At 38.3% G+C, this 23956-nt stretch overlaps 1 protein-coding gene across 1 annotated transcript in view; it reads right to left on the reverse strand.

The window, feature by feature from the left end:
• Positions 1-23956, reverse strand: part of LOC127972615 (proton myo-inositol cotransporter-like) — a 98928-nt gene that overhangs the window by 66788 nt on the left and 8184 nt on the right. Inside the window, exons 2-3 of the mRNA XM_052576254.1 lie at positions 18423-18582; positions 14683-14891 (exon numbers count right to left, since the gene is read on the reverse strand). Coding sequence (XP_052432214.1) covers positions 14683-14891; positions 18423-18582 — 369 coding nt within the window. The remainder of the gene's footprint in view (positions 1-14682; positions 14892-18422; positions 18583-23956) is intronic.

The following is a 23956-nucleotide window of genomic DNA, read 5'->3' on the forward strand; positions in this document are numbered from 1 at the left end:
TTTGCACTCCAAGGACAGTAAAAGGTGCCAATTTAAAAGGGTCTCCAGAAAACATTTGGGATTCTGTGCAAGGATTCATCAAGGAAGTTCCTGCAGTATCAAACAAGGAAGCAGATGATATAAAGAGTTCATTAAAACAATTCAAGACTTCACTTCTATCATAAACTGGGACTGAATTCTTTAAAAACAAATGTAGGAAGAACCTGAGATATTTTATTCACAGAAAAAGACTTAATTACTTTCCAGAATTTATGTGGATCATTGAGGTTTTCTTTGGTAACAGACAAAAAGTATTCAGATTTGGCCTTTTTGATAAGAGAAGTGCATTTATTTCTAAGCTGTTTGAAAACAGACAAATCAATGGAAGAATCTGTTTTTCTTGCCTTCACCCTCTGTTACGCTCATGTATGGTATCTCCCAGTTCTTGTGAAAACCAGGGATTTTCTCGCCCCTTCACTCTGCATTTCCTTAAAGGTGCATGTTTGTTTACAATTTGTATAAAACATTTCTTAAAAAATGTCAAAGCTACTACATCTGGTAGTAACCGTATGTTTTCCCATTTCATCATTGACAAATCATGATGAAAAGCTTGTTCATTAAAATGTTTAAGATTTCTCTTACAAACAACACATTGTTTACATTTTGGAATTTTAGAATTTCAACAGGCAGCAACTACACAGTGATCACTTAAATCATTACAGAAGACACCCAGAGAAGAGAACTTATGAGGCACATTTGTTAAAATCAAATCAATCACAGTAGACTTTTCTGGATTCTTAAGATTAGGTCTGGTGGGTAGATGGACTAACTGGATAAGATTAATAGAGTCACAAAACCTTTTAAATTCATCAGAACTTGAATTTAGCCAGTCCCAGTTCAAATCACCTGCCATAAGTAGTTCGGTGTAACTCGATTTAGCCAAAAGATCCTTTATTGAATATAGTGCCGCTTTTGAAGCTGAAGGAGGCCTGTAACACCCAACAACAGCAATAGAAAGGGACTTTGCTATTTCTACATTCAAGGCCAAAAATTCAATTTGTTTGCTAATTGATTGGGACAAAACAATAAAGGTATTAAATCTTGATTTAATGTAAATAGCTACCCTTTTTTTGGTCTATCAGTACGATAAACATTGTACCCAAATATGTTAATGTCTTCATTATTAATAGATTTGCTTAACCAAGTTTCAGAAATTATAACAACATCCATACCTGTTGATTTAACCCAAATTCTAACCAATTCCATCTTTTGTAGTAAACTGATCACATTTAAGATCAAGAAATCCATTACCAAGTTAAAGTACCCTGCAAACGATGGACTACAAGTTGATGTGTTCATGGCAGGCAGAGACATTAATGCTGAACTAATATCATCACTGTTCGTACTCTGTTGGGAGAAGGCAGTCATTCTGCAAGACTTCTGTGATGCAGTGATATTCTCCCTGTGCAAGAACAAAAGGGAGAAATCCTAACAGTTCTATATACAGAGGCATCACTCTCCTCTCCATTGCAACTAAGATCCTTGATTCACCCCTCTTACACACTGCAAGCGTGAGCGGCGCGCGAGCAGCGCATATTTTTTTCGCCACCCATGTTAATCAATGAGTGCATTCACACCGGGACCAGGAGCAGCGCATGAGCGTCAAGCAGGAACGTCGCATGAACAGCAGTGCAGCGGGGGGTTTTCAGCGTCCGGTCTATATTTGCTGTGCTGCTCAAGCTCAATTAAAGTGCAAGCACACTTTTGATGGACAAAATAAATGTGATTTAACACAAAACGTGCTCAAAATGCACAGTGTAATAGACGTGACCAGTAAAGTAAGAAGAACTCGGAGGCAGCAGGCTACAACAAAATGCTTAGGAGTTTATTTTCCACTACAGGATCTGTTCTATCACAGAACACCACTCCTTGATACAAACACAATTAGCAAACTTATACATTGGTGGCCAGCACCAATTAACACAAAAAGGGGGATACACAGACACATAATGGCCATTATACATAAACAAATACGAAAACATCAAATATACACACGAGCACTTCAAATAATGCAATCGAATTGTTTTGCTTTATAAATGTCTTTTCCTGAACATAAATAAAGGCACAAATCAATACAATAGTCCTTGAAGGCCCCCCAGGGTAGAAACCGGAATGGTTGCGCCGGAACTCTTTTGACGGCACACCAGCCACAGCTCACGGGTCTCAGCCACAACAAACACGCAAACAAAGATTGTTAAGAATAAACTCAGCAAACTAAACGTTAAAGAGTATGTGCACTTAACTCCAAACGAAAGTTTAAATAAAGTTTATTTAATCCAAATTAATGTTGTTATTGTGTGTTCTTTACTGCCAAATCAATTCTATTAAATAAAAAGATAAACTAACCTGACCCATATTCACCAATATCCACCACACACAGAATAAGCATGTCAAGAGTTTTAACAACAATGCCAATGTCTAGTGTTTTAACAATTGTGCCAGAAAAGAAAATTAAGTATAACAAATATGTATTTACCCATCTAAACTTTTTTATTAAACGTTTTGGGTGAAAGTATGGTGTATTGTTATAAAAACAAATGTTGAAAGAATTATACCCATTGTTTGAAATGGTTATACTGTCTGCCGAACACGCTTTGCAGCCGCTGCTGTGAAGCTGTACTTATATGCTTCCAATGTGAATACTCGCGAGAGTCTGCTGCTGCAGTTACGATGTAGTTGTGCGGCTCACGTTTGCAGTGTGAAAGAGGGGTAAGGCTTGTAGTTTCAACTGCTGAAGTACAGGCTGACCATCAGCCTGAAAAGTCATGTAAAAGTCCAGAAACCTCTACATGGTCCCTATAGCCCAACAAAAGGTCAACATCAAAGGCCATCCTTTGAACACAACAATTCATCTACAGTATCATTTCAAATGGTGCAACAATACAAGAACATGGACCACCAACTTGCCAAAGCCTGCAGCTCTTATGGTCGACTCCAGACATGTGTCTAGAACAAGTCCAAGTCTACAAGGCTGTTGTCCTTAGTACCCTGCTGAATGGATTTGAGTCATGGGTCCTGTATCAAAAGCACATTCAGCTGCTTGAGCACTTCCACCAGTGGAGCCTCCATTACATCATAGGAATCTAGTGGCAGAACCAAAAACTGGCAGCAGACAGATCCAGCTAGATAACCATTGCAAAAAAAGATGCAAACTGCCCAGTAGAAGCATAAACAGTGAAAAGGGTTGGCTGCCCAAGTATCCAACAGCTCAACCAGATCTTTCCCTGCTTTATCTGCTCTTAAAACATGCAAGTTGAAGATCAGCATTTGCAGCCAGGTGAGAGCTTGACACCCAAGACAAAACTCTTCTGATAGACCTTTAGATATGAAGAATTCGCCCAAAATAAAGTTTGGTTAACTTTAAGTTAAACCTTGAATCGACACTTACCAGACATAACATTTCTAAATTGCAGGATTACGCAATTTAAATGCTGCCAGATGCCATCTGTTTTTGATAAAACAGGTAGTTTTTCAAATGAGCCTGGGTTGGAAATTTATCATGGCCTTGCTGTGCAAAATTGTTTAATATTAATCACAACATCCTTATAGCTCAATATGGTTTTATTAAAAAAGGCTAAATAAACCATTAAAAGGGTCTGATATTTCTCATTCCTCTTACTGATTCACTTATATTGCTTTCTGTCTGTCTTTTTGTGTGATGTTTCAGTTTAGTTGTATCCGTCAGTGTGATCACAGATGTCACCTCATTTTCACAGACGATTTCTCATTACATTTCCTTTGATCCTCTCCACATCTATCATTTCCTTTTCTATTAGTGCTGAGATACTTCACATCAAAACAAACAAGACAAACTAAAACAGAAAAACAAGCAATCTGCACAGTAGGACATGTACAGTATCATGATTGCAAAGCAAATATAATTGTATTTTCTTCAAAATCTTCTAAATTACCACTGATATTATGTAGTGCATGTGAACTATTATCAATGTTACTGCTTTTATTGTCCACAGGCAAGAAGTAAGTGGAACTGGGCAAGTGTTTGTTAAATTTATTTTCTATGGAAGTTGAGCAGCATGTTTATGCAGAGGACTGTGGGATTGACAGTGGAGCAGGGCAAGCTAGGGATGTCAAAAAGTGGAGTCATTTTGTTGGGTTATGTTGAGTTATAAGTTATGTTGCAAATGATTAAGATTATGAATGAACTGTCCAAATGAATTAAACTGAAGTACAAACAATGTCATGCCTTTCTGAAAACTCCTTTGAGCAATTAGATCAATAGTGGTTAATTTCCATATCTTGCATTCACTGAAAAAAATGCTATGTTGACTTTACTTAATTTTATTATGTCAAGGGGTTGCACAAAATAAATTTAGCTAAATCCAGATATATATATTGTTAAGTTGAGTGTACTTATATTTTATAAGTTGAGTTTATTCATCTCTTTCAATTAATTTCAAATTAATTTTAGCTAATCTATTATGAGTAGAATTTACTAAAACGAATTATGTGCAACTAGATTTTATCTAGTTTTTTGGATAAAATTTTATCTACAGTTGCAATCAAAATTACTCAACCCCCCAGAGACTGCAGTACTTTACAAATACAAGCTTTTCTGAAGATCCAGGATAAAATAAAAATTGCATCTATAACAGTTCACTGGAATATTAAAAGTGATATTGTCAATATAGATTTTTTAATAATACTGCTATGTTATAATTATTCAACCCCTATTCAGCATTGCTGTTTTTATATCACTTATTTGCATGGTGGGGAATAAAACAGTCTCAAAACACAATTAAGCCTTTAGAAACTCTATTAAAAACAGAATTAGCTTGAGCCGTTACACATACAGTTAGCCCATGCATGTGTTGAAGTTGAGTAGCAAAAATGTCAACAGAGATCTCACAAAAGCTAAAGAGAATAAATATCGTAGTACTTTAGAAAGGCTAAGGTTATATGAAGATTCCAAGACATTGAACGTTCCTAGACACAGTTCTCAGCCTAATTCCTTAGCTTAACGTGTGTTTAACCAGAAAAACCTTTGAGAGGTTGTGGAAGAAAAAGCACAATATCATAAAATGTTTAATCAGAGCAACTGAGAAAAATCTGCAATGTACAGCCAAAGACTTGCAAGATGACCCAATGAAAGGAGGAAAGCCATTTCAAAGCATTGTGTAAGAATATCACTAGACAAGTATTGCCTTTATGTTGAGACATCTTGCAGCATACCACTCTTGATCAAGAAAAACAAAAGAACAACTTGAACTTGATAAAATTCATTTCTGTAGACTTGTGGAGCTCTGGAGGAATGTTTTAAGGAGTGATGTGACCAAACTGGAACTTTTTTGACCCATGGATCAGCGGTATGTCTGCTGCAAAGCTTATAAGCAGAAGAACACCATCTCCATCCTCAAACTTGGAGGTGGATCAGTCCTGTAATGGGGTTTCTTTACTGTAGAAGGAAGTGGAAATCATGACTGTATGAAGAACATCATGGATTATTTGAAGTATCAGGCCATTTTGACAAGAATTGTGATGCCTTTGGTGAAAAAACTGAAGCTGATGATCAATGGACTTTCCTGCAGGCCAGTCATCCCAAAGTACACATTCAAATCTACTTCTGCTTGGTTCAGGGATCAGTCACAGAATGTACTTGAGTGACCTGTTCAGTCTCCAGGCTTAATTCTTATTTCAAATATCTGGTTGAATTTGAAGAAAGCAGTGGCAATGTGAAAACCAAAGATTATCAGTGATCTGAAAGCTTTTTCAGGTGTGGAATGGGCCAAGACTGTAGTAGAGTGGTGACAGAAGCTTCTAAACACTTACAGACAGCGTTTATTGGTGATTTTAAAGAATTAAAGATTCTGCACAAAGGGGGTGGAATAATTTTGAACATGAATGTTTGGAACCAATTCAGATTTTATCATGATTCATCAATGTTCCATTCTCAGAATCACTCAAAAATGTATTAACAAACTTTCTCTAATACTTTACTGATGCCTTTTTTAAATTGATTTCATAAAATGTTGTTCTCCACAGCAAATTGTCTTGCAGGTCAAGGGGGTTGAATAATTTTGAAAAAAACTGTAGTTTATCAATTTAATTCATTCTTGAATTTATTTTCTACTTACTAAAATTTATTTTAATCCAATAGTTTTTTAATCTCTTATTGTATCTTTCATTAATATTCAGACAAATAAAGCAAAACCAATATTTTCAACTCTTAACTTTTTTTTCTGATCGAAGATGGAATTACATTTGGTTCAATAAAAATGAACGTATTTTCAGAAACTATAAAAAATATGCCATTCCAAAAGAAGAAAAACAAAATGAAAATGAAAAAATGAACTCAGTCACACAAATTTAACAGGCTCTTCAAATATGCTTCTTTGTTAATGTTTTTCAAAGTTTCGTTTTCGCTAATTGTGGATTATGAATGCATATGCTTCGCAGTTTTCATTTGTTGTTTTGACAAAATCTTCTTGTGGGGGCAGGCTTAACAGTGATCTACTCTGATTGGGTAGTGAGCTTTGGTGATTTGTATTACTAAATATGTAAATAATATTTGACCTTCGATCGGCTCAGTCTGTAAAGATGAGCTCTTGTCCTTCAAGGCAGCTTGAAGTAAGCTTGTGTTACTGAATGACAATAATAACCCGCAACAAACTGTTGCACAATGTAACATGAAAAACTTGTATCGATGTTATTGGTTACTTCAGTAACACAAGCTTACTTCAAGCTGCCTGAAGGACAAGCGGAGGAGGACGATGATGCGGCTCCGTGTCTACTGAGAGCTCATCTTTACAGACTGAGACGATCAAAGGTCATATATTATTTAAATATTTAGTAATACAAAGCGCTGCGAGAGCTTTTTTTTTCTTTTTCTTTTCCTTTTTTTATTACTGCAGAGATCAAAAACATACAAAAGTATAAACATACATCACATAATATCAACCACAAAAAAAACAAAAAAAACAAAACAATAAAGAATAAAATAGAATTAAAGAAAATAGGGCAAAAATCTAAACAAAATTACACAAGGCGATCAAAGGCAGAGCAAATTCTAACAGTCCTATAGCTTTCTTATTAGTAGATACTGAGATTACATTCAAATAGTTTTCCATTTCTTTTAGGAAATCAGAGAAGACAGGTTTACAGTTCTGCATTTGTGAATGTGAAATTTGTTTAGGAACAAATGTAAATTAATATCAAAACTGATATTTTCCGTTGCGGGGTCAGAGTCATAATACCCAAATATAATGTTTTTCATATGTACTGAGAAGCTTGGCAAAATCTTACACTTGATATACACACTAAGATCATCCCAAAGTTTCTGAGTGTAGTGACATGACCAAAATAAGTGTCCCATAGTTTCTTCAGAACTCAAACAAAAAGAGCTTGTAAGATCAATGTCATATTTAAATCTTTGTATAAACTTCTTTACAGGGTAGAACCTGTGTATGAGCTTAAAATAAATTTCTTTAACTTTGTCTATGAAAATGAATTTTTGCGGTAGAGACCAGATTTAATGACCGCGAGAGCTTTCCAATATGCGTGCCACTCAGTGACGTCTGTACTTCCTGGTCAGAGAGTACCTCTCCATTAAAAGCTCACTATCAAATCAGAGTAGATCACTGTTAAGCCCACCCCTACGAGAGTTTTGTGTCAAAACACTGAAAGAAAAACTGCGAGGCATTAACAAAATCTGTGGAAATGCATTCAGAATCCACAATTATCGAAAACAAATCTTAGAAAAACATTAACAAAGAATGAACTATATTTGAAGAGCCTGTTAAATTTTTGCGAATGATTTTGGAATGGCATATTTTTGATAGTTTCTAAAAAAGTTACTTTCAGTTTTATAAAGTTACATTCATTTTTATTGAACCAAATGTAATTACATAATCCAAGAGATAGATTTTTGCTCTTCCAAACAAGAGTGCCAGTTATATAACGCAGTGGTCACCATTTCTCAGAGACCTCAATACATAGTACACCATACACAATGACGGTAACAATCAGTGAATAGTGTTTGAGTATGAATGGGTAATTCTGAGTAGAAAATGAACTCCAGGTGTCACAAAAAAGTATGTTACTAAACCTAATATCAAAAGCGACCATAAAACTGTGTAAATACAACTCGGAAACAGTGAAAAATTTAACATTTTTAATTATTCATGCCCCAGTGCATGATGGGAAATACACTTTAAAAAATGATTAATTGAATTTACTCAAAATAATTATGCAATCAATTTATTATATATATATATAATATATTTAAATAATCTCATTTGGTTCATTAACTTTCAGCAAAATTTGTTTATTTAAATGTAGCTAAAATAAATCGATTGCAACCACTTTTATAGTGTATGGGATCATAACTTTGATATTTACTTAAAAAAACCTTGTAAACATAACAAACTGTTCCAAGTAAAACATACTTATGAGTTCCAACTTTAATTTCTACAATTAAATTGAGTACTAACATAGAATTTACTTAAAGGTCCTGTTCTTCGTGATCCCATGTTTTAAACGTAAGTTACTGTGTAATGTTGTTGTTAGAGTATAAATAATATCTGTAAAATTAAAAAAGCTCAAAGTTCAATGCCAAGGGTGATATTTTATTTAACATAATTCGCCTATATCGAATGACCAGTTTGGACTTCATTCCTTTAGTTCTTGCAGTAATGACGTCACTACAACAGTTTTTTGACTAACCTCCGCCCACATGAATGTGAAGGGTACTCCTGCACAACCGGAGGCTGCAGTTACAGGACCGCAATTCTGTGACCGCAGCTTTAGGACCCTAGTATTTTTGTGACAGCGCCACCTACTGTACTGAATCAACACTAATTAAAGATGGACGACGTGGTCAGCAACCAGAAGGTGAGTATCGATATTTAATTAAGTTTTATTTTATAACGTTTAAACGGTGCAAAGTTTACATAGTGAGAACTGCTACCTATGAATTAATAATTAATTCCCACCAAATTAAGAATTTGTGAGCTAGTTTTATTAATTACTACGACGTTACTACTACGTTAATTCGTGGCAATGATTTCATAAATCTTAATTGTATTTTAATGACGAAGTATTATAAGTGAATCTAGTCTGCACATTAATTAAACTTATCAGATGACAAGAGCATGGTTGATGTAAGGTTTGTAAGATTTACCTGCAGCTTAATGTATTAGTGTGAATATTGGCTTAATAGTTGTTGTTTTACCATATTTATGTATAAAATATATTTTATAATTAAACTGCACTGACTGCCTAGTTGCAGTATGTGTTAGCCTGTTGTTTTGGCATTGTGTTGCAATGATAAATGAGGCATTTGGCAATTGTAATAGTTTGTTACAATTTGGCCTACTCTGCAGGTCTACTCCACATACAGTTATACATTGCTATCATGTGTAAGTTTCTGTCATGTTCTGCATGACCAATATGAAGTGATTTTATGGATTCGATTAGGCTCATTGTAGGACAGATGATTAAAAAAGACACTAGGGATATTTTCATCTCAAAATATTCTAACAAGTACACTCTCACTTTTCCAAGATACATATAACAATCAAAAAGGGAGATCCCTGCCCGAATTGAATAGATGCACCACATGCTGCAAGGATATATATATATATATATATATATATATATATATATATATATATATATATATATATATATATATATATATATTCCAGTTGAATATATTCCAGTTGTTTCTTATTTATCTGTCTCTCGCTCTCTCTTTCTCTAGAGTTGAAGCCTACAGCCATTCTATCCATGCAGCAACTGATGGAAAAAAGGGGTTCACTTTGGTGCTGTTGTGATGTTGTCACAAAAATGACATGTATATACTGTACAGACCAAAAGTTTGGACACACCTTCTCATTCAAAGAGTGTTCTTTATTTTCATGACTATGAAAATTGTAGATTCACACTGAAGGCATCAAAACTATGAATTAACACATGTGGTATTATATATGGAATTATATACATAACAAAAAAGTGTGAAACAACTGAAAATATGTCATATTGTAGGTTCTTCAGTAGCCACCTTTTGCTTTGATTACTGCTTTGCACACTCTTGGCATTCTCTTGATGAGCTTCAAGAGGTCGTCACCTGAAATGGTCTTCCAACAGTCTTGAAGGAGTTCCCCGAGAGATGCTTAGCACTTGTTGGCCCTTTTGCCTTCTGTCTGCGGTCCGGCTCACCCCTAAACCATCTCGATTGGGTTCAGGTCCGGTGACTGGGGAGGCCAGATCATCTGGAGCAGCACCCCATCACTCTCCTTCTTGGTCAAATAGCCCTTGATGCCTTCAGTGTGACTCTACAATTTTCATAGTCATGAAAATAAAGAAAACTCTTTAAATGAGAAAGTGCGTCCAAACTTTTGGTCTGAACTATAATATATATATACATATATATATATATATATATATATATATATATATATATATATATATATATATATATATATATATATATATATATGTATGTATGTATGTATGTATGTATGTATGTATGTATATATGTATATAAATAAACATTCTTGAATCATTCTTGTGTGGACTTTTAAAATATTGGCAGTAATTTAGTGACTCCATACGCTGATTCCAACTTTAACTTACCTGGTAATGAGCTAATTCACCTTAAGGAAGTAAATCAATATACTGTATAATTCAAGAGACTTTTCAAGAGACAATTCAAGACTTTTAAGGTTCTTCATTTTTTACAATTGTTTTAACATTGATATACATAAATTTTACAAAATTGATATTTCATTTATATTTTGTGTAAATTCATGTTTAAATTTAAAATTGTGACTCAAAGCACACTTAGTAATTTAACTCTGCTGCATTTTGAATCAAAAATCACATTTAAAAACATGCTACTTAGATTAATATATTGATGCCATATACAAAGTAACGTGACTGCAAACTAAACCAACAGGATACTAGAACTGCGTTCCTGAAACTGGAGCCATTGCTATATTGGCCAGTACGGTAGGTGGCGCTGTCAGGAAAAACTAGGGTCCTAGAACTGCAGCCCAGATCTGCGGTCCTGAATCTGCAGCCTCCGGTTGTGCAGGAACATACTATTGACATGAATACACAAAAAAGGGGGCGTGGTCTTATTGCGCTCCAACGGAGAAGAGGAAGAGTTGCGTTAGTGTTTGTCGCCATGTCATCGAAATGCTGTTATTTTCATCTCGGAGTCCAGTCACCTTTGTTTGGTCTTCCCAGGGATGCTGTACGTAGAGATCAATGGTTACAATTTATGTTTAACTCTGTTGAATGTTTAACTCCTAAAAATTATAATCCACATATAAAACTATGTACAGCACATTTTGCTGAGGACAGCTTCCTCAATCTCAATCAGTTTAATGCCGGATTCGCACAAAGATTATTCTTGAAAGATGGAGCAGTCCCCTATTTGTCTGGAGAAGGTGTTGTTTATGGACCACAACCGGTAAGTGTATTTTATTATTTAAGTTGGTGCATTTAACAGTTTTTGTAACTTATTACACAAAGGGCAATGCTGTTTAGCTTTGTTAACTAGATGTTAGGGCTGTGCAAAAAAATGTAATGCGATTTTCATGCGCATCTCGTCAGTAAAAACGCTCCTGTGAATTGAGCATCGCGTTAGTTCAGTCAGGCCACATTAGTCACGCTTGCATCAGCCGACAGTCAGCTGTTCCTGACGTGTACCAATTCAGTCTTGACGCCTATCACATGTGGTCTATTTAAATTCCCATTCTTCAGCATCTCTTCCATCACATCGCTGCTTGCAGTTAACTCCCTCCTCCAACCCCAACTCCACCAACTGAACCTGTAATCCGATCTAACTTTGTTCTTTCTTTACAGTTTCTTCAATGGAAGCAGTCTCTATCACATTTTGTTTACAACTCATGTAATTGTGAATTGTTATCATGTATGCTTATAATGGTTCTGTTCTGTACCCCTGGGGGGGTTTGTCTTGCTGCTCTCCCCGCTCTGCCTGGCTGCATGGAGTGTTGCCCAGAACATAACCATACCGCCAACACTAACTGTATGCAAAACATAACTGTCATGAAATATACTTGACGTGACCTGATTGAATTATAAGTACATCTCCAGCACGTGCGTTCAGATCAGTATTGCCAGGTTTTCGAAACAAATCCTGCCCACTTGCTTCTCAAAACTAGCCCAATCGCGTTTCCAGGAGGGCAGCGTGCTCTAAGCTGATGTCGAATCACAACACAGGAACCGCTGGCACAATCGGAACTCGTTACGTATTTCTGAAGGAGGGACTTCATAGAACAAGGAAGTCATCAGCCTGTTTTTATGACAATGAAAACAGCAATATGCAGATAGATGAATTGTGTGAAAAATACAGTTTTTTTTACACGTGAAACATGAACACATGTCAATGTGAACAATGTGTCAATGTGTCAACATCAAAGCTTCAAAAAGCACGAAAAACAGGATAATATTCTTTTAATTCTTGCCTTAACTAAATTATTTAATTTAGAAATTACTTGTTTTTATGTAGTATTTACTTCACCACAAATTCATCTAACTTACCTTACCCAGCGCCCCAAAACTGCTCTAGAACAAATAATTAAGGAGATTAAAGATTACCCGTCCAAAAAAATTTAGAGCTCACATTTAACCACATTATAAGGCAGATTCCCGAAGGAATGGTTTTGCTAAAGCTAACGTTATACGGGAACAGCTGATGTGGCCTGGAGCTAACATTAATATCTCCGACAGCACTTAAGACATTTATTTTTAAATAAGTGCTATCTTTATAAATAAACGGCGTATTTAAATTTTATAAAACTACATTTTCATCCAAAAATATTTGCAAAATACAGTTCAACACAAGTAATATTTGCGTTGTTTGAGTGTGCCCATGCGCGAAGTATGTGACCCAAGACTCGTTCTGAACTAGAGCATATTACAGTATATTCTTTATAGAGCAAAAAAAAAAAAAAAAACTATTCACTGTAATAAATTGTGCTCTTTTACATGAAATATTACTTATTGTGCACATTGAATGATGAAATTTCCGGGACTGGAATGAAAAGGTCTTCAGTTCCCACCGTGAAACTTACTGGAAACTCCTTTTGATGCCTGTGTAAATGCATTTGCGTAAATTCGCATAGGCACAGAATCAATTTAATATTTTCAAACTGAATTTAATTAATTCACATGGCTTGGATTTAAAACACATGTAATTCATATAAAACCAATTTATATTTATTAATTAAAATCAAAAACTAAATTTAAATGGATTAAACTAGCAAAATTTTATTACGCTTAATTTAATTGGGGCCATAATATTTTTTTTTTCAGTGTTGCTACTTCTTAACACCTGGTTAAAAGTATCTGGGGACACTTGCTCATGGTTCCAACAAGTATCTTACTCCATTTTGCATGTCAGATTTAACTGCTGATTTGAAATATGTAACCTAATTGTGAATTTGGCAAACTTTTTGTTCTGTGAGATTTCTGAACCTCTCCTTCAAATAAGAAAAATATGGTTTTGCATGCCCAAAAGGTTATCTGGAGGAACTGCAAATATGGCCACAAAGTCAATTGTTTTTTCTTGGAAATAACCTTGGTCACTGTCAGTAGGTTGCTTGAAATTGATGAATCTCATTGAAAATGAATGACTTTTGGTTGCTGCAAACGGCTGTCTGTCTGAACACCCTTAGGAACAATCACTGCAATCACTTCTCTTCAGCTCCTGTTACTACTGCCTGCTGTCTCAGTAATTAACATTTGCCAAATTAAAGCCCATGGACAGTGACCTTACACATTTGAGTGGTGAGAGCATGACATTGTCACTAACATCAGCTGCAGGACCAAAAATGTTTTTGTCAAAGGTGTAATCACCATGATGCCTCTAGGGCCTTCGATTTATGGCTTTGTTTCACAATGACTTGGCTGGGGCCAGAAACCATTAGTCTGGATAAAGGATCTCCTTTCTGATGAACATTTTATAGAAAAGTGTCAATGTTCAGGTGAATTACTAAGGGGGCTAAAAGGACTGAGAGATTATGACTGGCATGTGATTGGTTAGTAAATGAGGTTGTATCCTTATACAATCCTTATTCTGGTTAGGGGGTGGGTTACTTTCCATGGTATGTAATTTCCTCTACCTAAGGATGAATTAGATTTGCTTGGATGAAACATGCTGTTCAATTATACATGCTATTCAGTAGCATGCCGTTGCATGCAGTTTTGCCCTGCTGTGCCACTGAATTGCTGGTAATGTTGCCATTTCACTTGACTATTATAGGTTGACTGAAATGAGTTTCATCCACGAACACCTGTGGCCTCTTCAGGTTTTTTATTGCTGGTGTGCCATGCATGTACTGTTTGGAATTAAGAAAACATTTGTTCCCCTTTATTTCCATTCATCTCCACCCAGTTACCTCCTGCACTGTGATGGATAAAAATGTGCAACTTGGTATATTCATATGTACCACAATAAGACTGTTGTTCAACTCCAGCTTTGTAGAGGCAAGTAAGATGTAAAGACCTCTTCAGTCTGTAGTTAGGGCCCTCTTATGGTGTTCTCTTGTGTTCTTGAGCACTTTCCATAGTTTAATGAAATCAGTGAACCATGACTGTAATTGTGTTTCTTTGAGATATTTGTATGTGTGAGTGCGTACAAGACTATTTTCTCACCTCCTCCACACTCCTTTTCCTCCTCTTCAATGCTGCTTTTGATAGTATCATACTCCTCATCAATGTTCTGGTTGCCACGTATTTGGCTGAGTATGCGCCTGGCCTTCTGGGTAAGACCTTTCTGTATCAGCCAGCGAGGGCTCTCAGGTAGGAAAAGGAACCCTAGGAACTGCAGGAATGCAGGGACCACTGACAGACTCAGCATATATCTAAACAGATGAAAAGAAACAATATTGGAAGAAGAAATCCAAGAAATTGAAGGGGAACTAAACAAAAAAAAAATCATTGTTCTTAAATAGGAATACATATATACATATTTATGTATCCTCTTTTGGTGAAAAAGTACATAGTGCCTACGCTTAGTTGCTAGTTAATTTTTGAGACTACAACTTATTTAAACAAAACATGATGCTAATGGTGTAATGGTATAGACTGTAAAATGGTATGAATTAGATTAGGATTTTTTTAATTATATATTATCTTTATAACATTTTCGTTCCCAGAGCAATAAGCTGCACATAGTGAAGGTGGTATTTTGCAGCTGGTTTAAATTTTTTTTTTATTGTTCTGAAGGTTTATTTTGACAGACTTTAGAAACTGATGTGATTCAAAGAATCCGCCCAACTAGAGGATGATACTTTCCACTAGGGTTGACATTCTGTCACGACTGGGATACAAGGAGACACGGTGAGAGATCCAAATGCGAGTACGTCTTTTATTAAGGGCAATCCAAAGAATAAACAGACAAGGACACAAGGTGAGAGCAAGACTAGAGACGGATGTGAATTAAAAAAGGACTCCGTGACACATACTAAGACAGACCGGGTATAAATACACAGGGAGAGACAAACGCTAATGGGGAATTGACTGAGTGCAATGATTAATGACCAGTGACAGCTGAGTGCAATGATTAGACAGAGAATGTGAGGAATGTGGTTCATGAAGTGACAGACACCATGGGGAAGGAGGACATCTAGTGGATACCCAGGAAACACAAACCAGACACTGTGACAATACCCCCCCTCTACGGAGCGGCTCCCAGATCCTCCAAGACAAGACTACAAAACCAGAGACCAGGATGGAGGCGGACAGGTGGAGGCTCAGGGGGAGGGACGGAGGGACAGAAAAAATGGGGAAACCAGAGACCAGAGGAACATGTAAATGGGGAACAGACACCAGAAGTGCAAACACAAAACAGGGAGGGAGGTGGACCGGAGGAGTTTCAGGGGGAGGGACGGAGGGCCAGGCTAACAGAGGGGAACAGGGACAGGAAGTGACCAAAAAAAAAACAAAAAAAAAACAACAACATCAAAACAGGAGATCAGAGTGGATCGGGGCGTTCAGGAACCCAGGATGACGCAGACCGGGCAGGACCTCAGGGCAGAGCAGAAGACACCACACCCCTGTGGTCACGAAGGAAGCCCCCCTGGGTGGAGCAGAAGACCACCACCGTGTGGTTGGGATGGATGCCCCCCAGGGCGGAGCAGAACACCACCACGCCCCTGTGGTCGAAACCGAAGCCCACCAGGGCAGCGCCGAAGATCAGTGGGATCGGACTGGCAGGAGAGCCAGTCTGGTTGGGCAAGTCTGACTGAAACAAAGAACGTGAACAAGTTAAGGGTAGCCTCCGTGGCCACGACAGGATCAGTCGGGCGCTCAGAGAGTTCGACTGAGACATCACTAGGCTCTGGAAGTTCCGCAGAGGCGAGAAAAGACTCTGGTAATCCACCTGAGATGAGTAGAGGATCCAGTAGACTCGACTCTGGAGGGTCAAAGGTGACTTGCACTGACTCTGGAGGATCAACAGGAACCTGACTCGGCAAGTAGCCATCTTGGGCCATGACTCTGGACGGGCGGCCATCTTATGCTGTGGTGCTGGGCTGGCGACCAACTTGTGCTGTGGCTATGGGCTGGCGGCCATCTTGGGCTGTGGCGCTGGCTCAGCAGCCATGATGTGAACACTCCTGGGAATCTCTAGGATCTTGTTCAACATGGATAAGTAATCCAAAAATGTCTCAGCGGCCATCTTGGGCAGTGGTGCTGGACTGGCGGCCGTCTTGCCTCGTGGCGTGGGGCTGGCGACCACTTTGTGCTGTGGCGCTGGGCTGGCGTCCATCTTGCCTCGTGGCGCTGACTTTGCGGCCATCATGGGCAGTGGCGCAACCACTTTCCCCTCTCTGTCCACCATGGTGAGACGGTGGCTCTGATCCATCCCACACAAGCCCCGGGTCGAAGGGGGGCCATGGTTGAGAGCGATGCTGAGCCTCCTCTCGACCACTCCCTCCTCGACGACCTCCCCTGGTCCCCCGGAAAACCACCAGGCGAGTTCCCTCAAAACTACTCCTATACTGCTCTGTGGCTGGGGAGGAAACATGAGCAGACATACTGCTGGATCTCAGAGTGACGGAGTCCTTCTGTCACGACCGGGATACAAGGAGACACGGTGAGAGATCCAAATGCGAGTACGTCTTTTATTAAGGGCAATCCAAAGAATAAACAGTCCAGGCAGGGGTCAATACCAAGCTTCAATCCAACATAAACAGACAAGGACACAAGGTGAGAGCAAGACTAGAGACGGACGTGAATTAAACAAGTATAAATACACAGGGAGTATAAATACACAGGGAGAGACAAACGCTAATGGGGAATTGACTGAGCGCAATGATTAATGACCAGTGACAGCCGAGTGCAATGATTAGACAGAGAACGTGAGGAATGTGGTTCATGAAGTGACAGACACCGTGGGGAAGGAGGACATCTAGTGGATACCCAGGGAACACAAACCAGACACTGTGACACATTCACATCATGTGGAGGCAGACAATTTATTCTCTTATAACATTTGGTTCAGATTGCAAACTTGCCTCATTTACTGCTTTTGCCATAGAATAAATCATAAACATCATGATAATCATTCAGTTTCACTAATTCTCAAAAATAATAATTAGAGCCCGACCGATATGTTTTTTGGGGTGGCCGATACCGATATTAGGGAGTAAAAAGGCAGATATCGATATATCGGCTGGTATTATTGTTGTATATTATAGTACAGTACCAGTCAAAAGACTGGACACTTTCCCATTTGTGTGTCCAAACATTTCACTGGAACGATATAACAGAACATTCATTCATTTGAGCTACTGTTTTCACACACAGACAAAATTTACCATTATATACCACTGTAAATAAATACAATTTAAATTCACGTCTAGTGCACTTTTATGTCCTTTGAATGTAACGTGTGTGTTCCCTTGGAACTGGAATCATGGCAGAATTTCATGTGAAGTCCAGTTCACAGGGCACTTATGGCCGAATAAGACAATGCTTGAATGTTGCCTGAACAAGAGACCTCCTTACTAAAGTGAAAGTGTTGACTGGTGTCACTATCTTGTGAACGCGCCAGTGGATCTCCACCAAATTTGGAGGATCCCTTCAGCTCGAGAAGCCCTCTCCGAACACTACCCTCCACTCATTGGTAACCCCCCAATGTCACAAGATTGGTCGGTGGAATTTAAGCACAAGATTGGTCGGTGGAATTTAAGCACCCATAACTCCTGAACCCTGTTCTGTTCTGTAAGGCTCATATCGGTAAAACAATATATAGATCGGGCTCTAATAATAAAGTTACTGTATTGATCCGCATTTGACACCGCAGTAAAAAAACAAGAAAAAATCTGTAAATTCTGCAACTGGATCACTCATAAAATACTGCCAACACACTAAAGACTTGATGGTCATACCTCCAGCCTTCATGCTGCATGTAGCTGAAGGCCCCGTCAATAAGGCTTGCTATGAGTTGGCCCGCTGTGATGAACAGAGTGTTGATGGTTACCAGGCGTCCTCTCAGGTGGGGCGGTGAGGTTTCAGCAATGTACACAGGAACAGTCATGGATGCAATACCTGAATGGGTATATAAATAATAATCAAATACTGGCCATTTTCCATTTGGTTTCATGTCATTACGTAATGCTGCTGGACAGTTTTTATATTGTTTTTTTTTACCTCTGATTGTTACCGCAATGTCTGAACTGTCTGTCCTGAGTGTTCTTCTCAACAGCAGGAGCATGACGCGTTTTCTTCTTCTCCTTGCTTTAACGCCACCTATCTCTTAAATGGACCATTGGCACTCCTAATTGAGATAGATTGTAGATTGTAGATAGTGTCAATGGTCCATTTGAGAGAGAGGTGGCACTAATGCACTTGTAAGTCTGCCATCGGCCATAAAGCAAGAAGAAGAAGACATGGCAGGCGTCTGCTGTTGAGAGAGACACATTAAGGACAGACTGTTTGGACAATGCGGTGAAAATCAGAGGTAAAATACAATATAAAAACTGTTCAGTTTCTTGCACAGAAAGATTGTCTTGTGTCTTTATACATCAATGTATTGTCACAAGCAGCAGTGCTTAATATGGTTTTGTTTGTGTTCTTCTGAAGAAACAAAGTCAGCTACATCTTGGATGGCGTGGGGGTAAGCACATTTGAATTTTTGGGTGAACTATCTCTTTAACACTAGAAAATGTTCTTATATAAAAAAATATGTGCATTACACATAAAATTAAGTATTACAGTATACAGTAAGGAATGGCTGAAGGAAGTAATAAACACAAAGCACAAAGCAAAATCCATCATCTACAGTCTTTTGTCCTTCTTTTCAAAGGCTTGTTTATGAAAACTATACTGTGGTTAGAAAGTGTAATGCCAAAAGTCACAAAAGTATAAGTCACAAAAAATTTATTCTACCTTTTACTCAACCACTTGTGCCAAACACATGACAATCTTTCTTCAATGGAAAACAAAATGGGAAATACATAAGAATTTACTATCTGCTCCTCTCCATAATATTCCACATCTTCCAGAGTTATTTTTGGTACTTTGTGTTTTTTGTAATTTTGGATGTTGACAGCCCAAGCTCAGTTCACTTTCCTTATATTCAGAATATTCTTGAACAATTCTAATTTTGTGTTCCACACAGTACTATTACTATTACTATTAGTATCAATACTACTACCACCAATAATATATATTTGGAAAAACATATAGTCATTAACTTATGACAAAAGTTTTTTTTATTTTTTTTATTTAAAAGGGTTTTATTTTATTTAAATGATTAAAATGTACATGTAAATGAGTATGCATGCTTGAGTCTGAATCTAGTACTGTATTCATACCCCACATATTAAAATTTCCTGAACACTGAAAGCTTTATTACACTGAGATTGTCTCTTAGATCTACAAAAGTACTCATTTTGTGGGCTTTGTCAGAGGGTTACAAACAAGAATGTAACATGCATAGTGAATATGCTTTGTATGCCAGTGTTCTCTCTGCCAATCACATTGCTCTCAAGAGAACTATGATGATCCAGCCAGGCCACATCCTTCCCATTTCCACCAATTACATCACAGATGTGTCACATTATGCAAATATTCAACAAGCAAGTGATTTCTGGAATCACAAGGAAACCATAAAATGCAATTTTGTTTCCGACTGATTGAGATGGAGAGGAAATGGTGATGTGGTGTGACAGGACCAATGTTTATATGATATTTACACAGGAGAACAAACAAAAAGTCTGTGCCCACATTTATCTGACAAGGTCTACGATATAACCACTCGCTATAAAGTCTATTAATAGCCCTGGTTCACTGTCGCTCCCTTTGCCCAGCAGACAACGTACCTGTTGTCATGGGAACATCTCACTGCTTGCCTCTCAAGGAGATAAATCAATACTGTGAGACGACAACTGTTATTGGCATTTCATTTACATTTTGAAAGACACTGACTTCACATGAGCAAAGAATGTATTCTACTCTCACATTGGAGTGATGCAATTTATCCAACAATGACAAAGATGCCTGTGTGGAGAATTATATCTCTCTGTATCCAATGAAATCATATCTAGAGGGTCTAATACAAAACCTAGTGAGCTCCTATCTGAATACTCACTATAGATGTTTTCTTACCTGCCCAGGTTCATTGGGAAAAAAAATCCTCTATCTACAATTTGTCACAATCATGGACTTCTATTCTCCTGTTTCGTTTGAGTTTTCCTTATTTGGTCATGTTCCTTTTCTTGTTTAGTTAATTGATTACTCCCCATCTGTTTCTGTTCTTATAACTTCTTTTGTGTTTATAAACCCAGTCTGTTTAGTTGTAGTTTGTTGGTCCTTAAAGTATCATAGCGTGAAGCCAAGTTAAGTTATGTATGTGTTAGTTCTTCACCCTTGTGATCATTAAAACCTAATTCTTTGGAATTCATCTGAAGACATGATTTGTTACAAAAGGACCAACTGAAACCAAAAATGCGGGCTAAGGAAGAAATTAGGTGTTTGAGGCAGAGTGGTCGGAGGTTGGAGAGATATGTAGAGGATGTCCTTGAGCTTGCAAATCAGGTCAGTTCTCATGACTCATTCCTGGGCGCTTATTTGTTTGCTGGGGCTGGATGTGGACCCAATCCGTTGCACTCTTCCTGGTGGTGATTTCCCCTTGATTGAGCTAATCAATCTTGTTCTCTGGATGAACAATTCGGACTTTGAAGTGGAAGAAGTTCATGATCAGCCAAAACTCCCTCGTCCAGTCCCCTCAGGAATGAGCCATGTTGCGCCAGCTCACCCCGAGCCAGGAACCTCTGAATACCGCTCCAACAGCTCCTCCCGCCTGCCCAAACCCAACCACCTCAGTAGCGTCCCGAACTCCGCTATATATATATATATATATATATATATATATATATATATATATATATATATATATATATATATATATATATATATATATATATATTAAACTGTCCTCTCCCCCAGATCACCCTCCATCACCAGCCCCCAGCTTTAGTATCATGGATATGGCATTACCACCAGATTTTTCCGCACCCATCCTCTCCCCAGATTTCCTGCTAAAGCACTTCCCTGACCCTCCTTCACCTCCTGAATCTCCTGTGTCTCCACTGGTTCCTCCCAGCCTTGAATCTCCTACGTCCTCATTGTTTCCGTTCATCCCTTCCTCATCTCCTGAGCACCCCGATCCTCAGGTAAGCCCAGGATGGGCTCCCGATCTCCAATTATGACCGGAAGACTGTCGGCTCCAGCCCCAAAGCTCGTTCCAGCCCCGTAAGTTTTCCCAGGTATTTTTTTTGGGGGGTGGGGGGCAGTAGAGATCCAGCCGTAGAGGCCGAGGCGGGGGTTGGAGCGGCGGCCTTGGAGGCGCCCGAGTCTCCAGATCCACCATGGTCGCACGAGTCTCATCTGCCCTGGAGGTCCTCCTCAACTCCACCTCATTCATGTCCCGCTCCAACCTCCAGGCCGCCCACCCCACCTCCCAGGTGTTACGGCTCAGGACGAGCCTTCCAGGAGGGGGGAATAATGTCACAATCATGGACTTCTATTCTCCTGTTTCTTTTGAGTTTTCCTTATTAGGTCATGTTCCTTTTCTTGTTTAGTTAATTGATTACTTCCCACCTGTTTCTATTCTTATTACTTCCTTTGTGTTTATAACCCTGTCTGTTTAGTTCTAGTTTGTCGGTCCTTAAAGGGGGGATGAAATGCTCGTTTTCACTCAATATCCTGTTAATCTTGAGTACCTATTCGGTTGTTAAGTGATGACGTAAGAAGCGCTGCTTCCGGGTCCAAGTCTCAACTCGCTTCACTTGAGAATACTACCTCAGTCGTTTATGAGCACTGTTTATTCATATTAATCATTTAAGCTAAACGCTTTCAAACTTACGGTATACAATACAGTCTCCGTGCTCACAGCGTCCCAAACACAAATAATTTTTATATATTTTTTTATATTTATATTTTCATTGTCTGGCTATCTGGGACTGACTATCTGGGAGAAAGATAGTCTGTACCGATTTTTCCCGGAAAAACATGACCATCTGGAGGCGTGTCGTGTGGGCGGAGCTAAAGAATCACGAGCGCCAGTAGGCTTTTGCGTTGAGAGCGTTTGGAAGCTGTGACATTACCGTGAGGACCAAAACCAACCAAAACAAACCATGGCTAACAGTCAGATTCAGCGTATATTTATGATCCAGAATCAGATCCAGAGGCTGAAATTTAATAAGAGCAGCATCAGCAACGATGTCTCTGTGGTATCTACTGAAACTGTATATATTTGCTTAGCGGTTTTGGAAAATGACTAAGTTCCACTTTGTCGCCTTTTTTTTTTTTTTTTTAAGCTGTACATGTGGAAAGTGCAGTTTGATGACAACATCGCATGTGGTTTACTTGATGTGCTTACGCGCCGATAGCTAAGTTAACAACACAGAGATATTTGAAGCAGTTTTACTCACCGCCTGCGGTTCCAACACACGATCCTGACCCTTTTCGTTGGGACTGCATTATCCTTAAGAAATAAACGATGTGCAAATCCGGGCGTCAAACTGGGCCTTGTTTGTAAAACAAGCATCTTCGAAATGCAGGGAACAAACACAAACACTTGCACAACCCAGTTGATGCTCTGTAAAAATAAACTCCATCCACTGGTCCCTTAATGCTGTTTCTCTTTTGGTAATCTGTGCAGGGTTGTCTTGCCCTGGCAACCAAAAACACACTTATTTTGTGACTTTTCGCGACGCTCTCGCTCTGATCAGTGAATGTCTTTGCTCAGACTCTCATTGCTCTGCTATAAGGGAGTGTGCGCTCTTCCGGCAGAAGTGCCCTTAGGACCAATATAAGGAAATTCCACTCCATCTAACGTCACACAGAGCCATACTCAAAAAAAAACTTTCCGAAACTTGTGACAAACCGGAATGAGTATTTTTGGAACAGAAATACTCCTTCAAACATACAACTTAATTTTTGAAACTTTGTCCATGTTTAGCATGGGAATCCAACTCTTTAACATTGTAAAAAACTCAGTATGCATGAAATAGCATTTCACCCCCCCCCCCCCACCCCTTTAAAGTAACATAGCGTAAAGCAAAGTTATGTATGTGTTAGTTCTTGTGATCATTAAAACCTACTCCTTTTGGATTTTCATCTTTCATCCTTCATTTGACAACACACACTTGTTACACAATTTTGTAGATAAAGATGTACCAATACATCTAACTTACTGCATTCTCCAGCTAAAATGAACACTGGTGGTAATAAAACACCAACAGTTTATCCCAATTCAAACCAATTAGGATAACATGGGCAGATTATCTTTATTTTTTGCTCCAAATAATAAGCCATATAATTTGCCCAAATCCAGGACCTGTTTTTCGGACATAAATACTGCAACAAACACATAAGTAGATAACCCTTTTAGTCTAATTCAAGATGTGTCACAAGT

Source organism: Carassius gibelio, chromosome A4 (assembly GCF_023724105.1).
Source record: "Carassius gibelio isolate Cgi1373 ecotype wild population from Czech Republic chromosome A4, carGib1.2-hapl.c, whole genome shotgun sequence".
Classification (NCBI taxonomy): Eukaryota; Metazoa; Chordata; class Actinopteri; order Cypriniformes; family Cyprinidae; genus Carassius; species Carassius gibelio.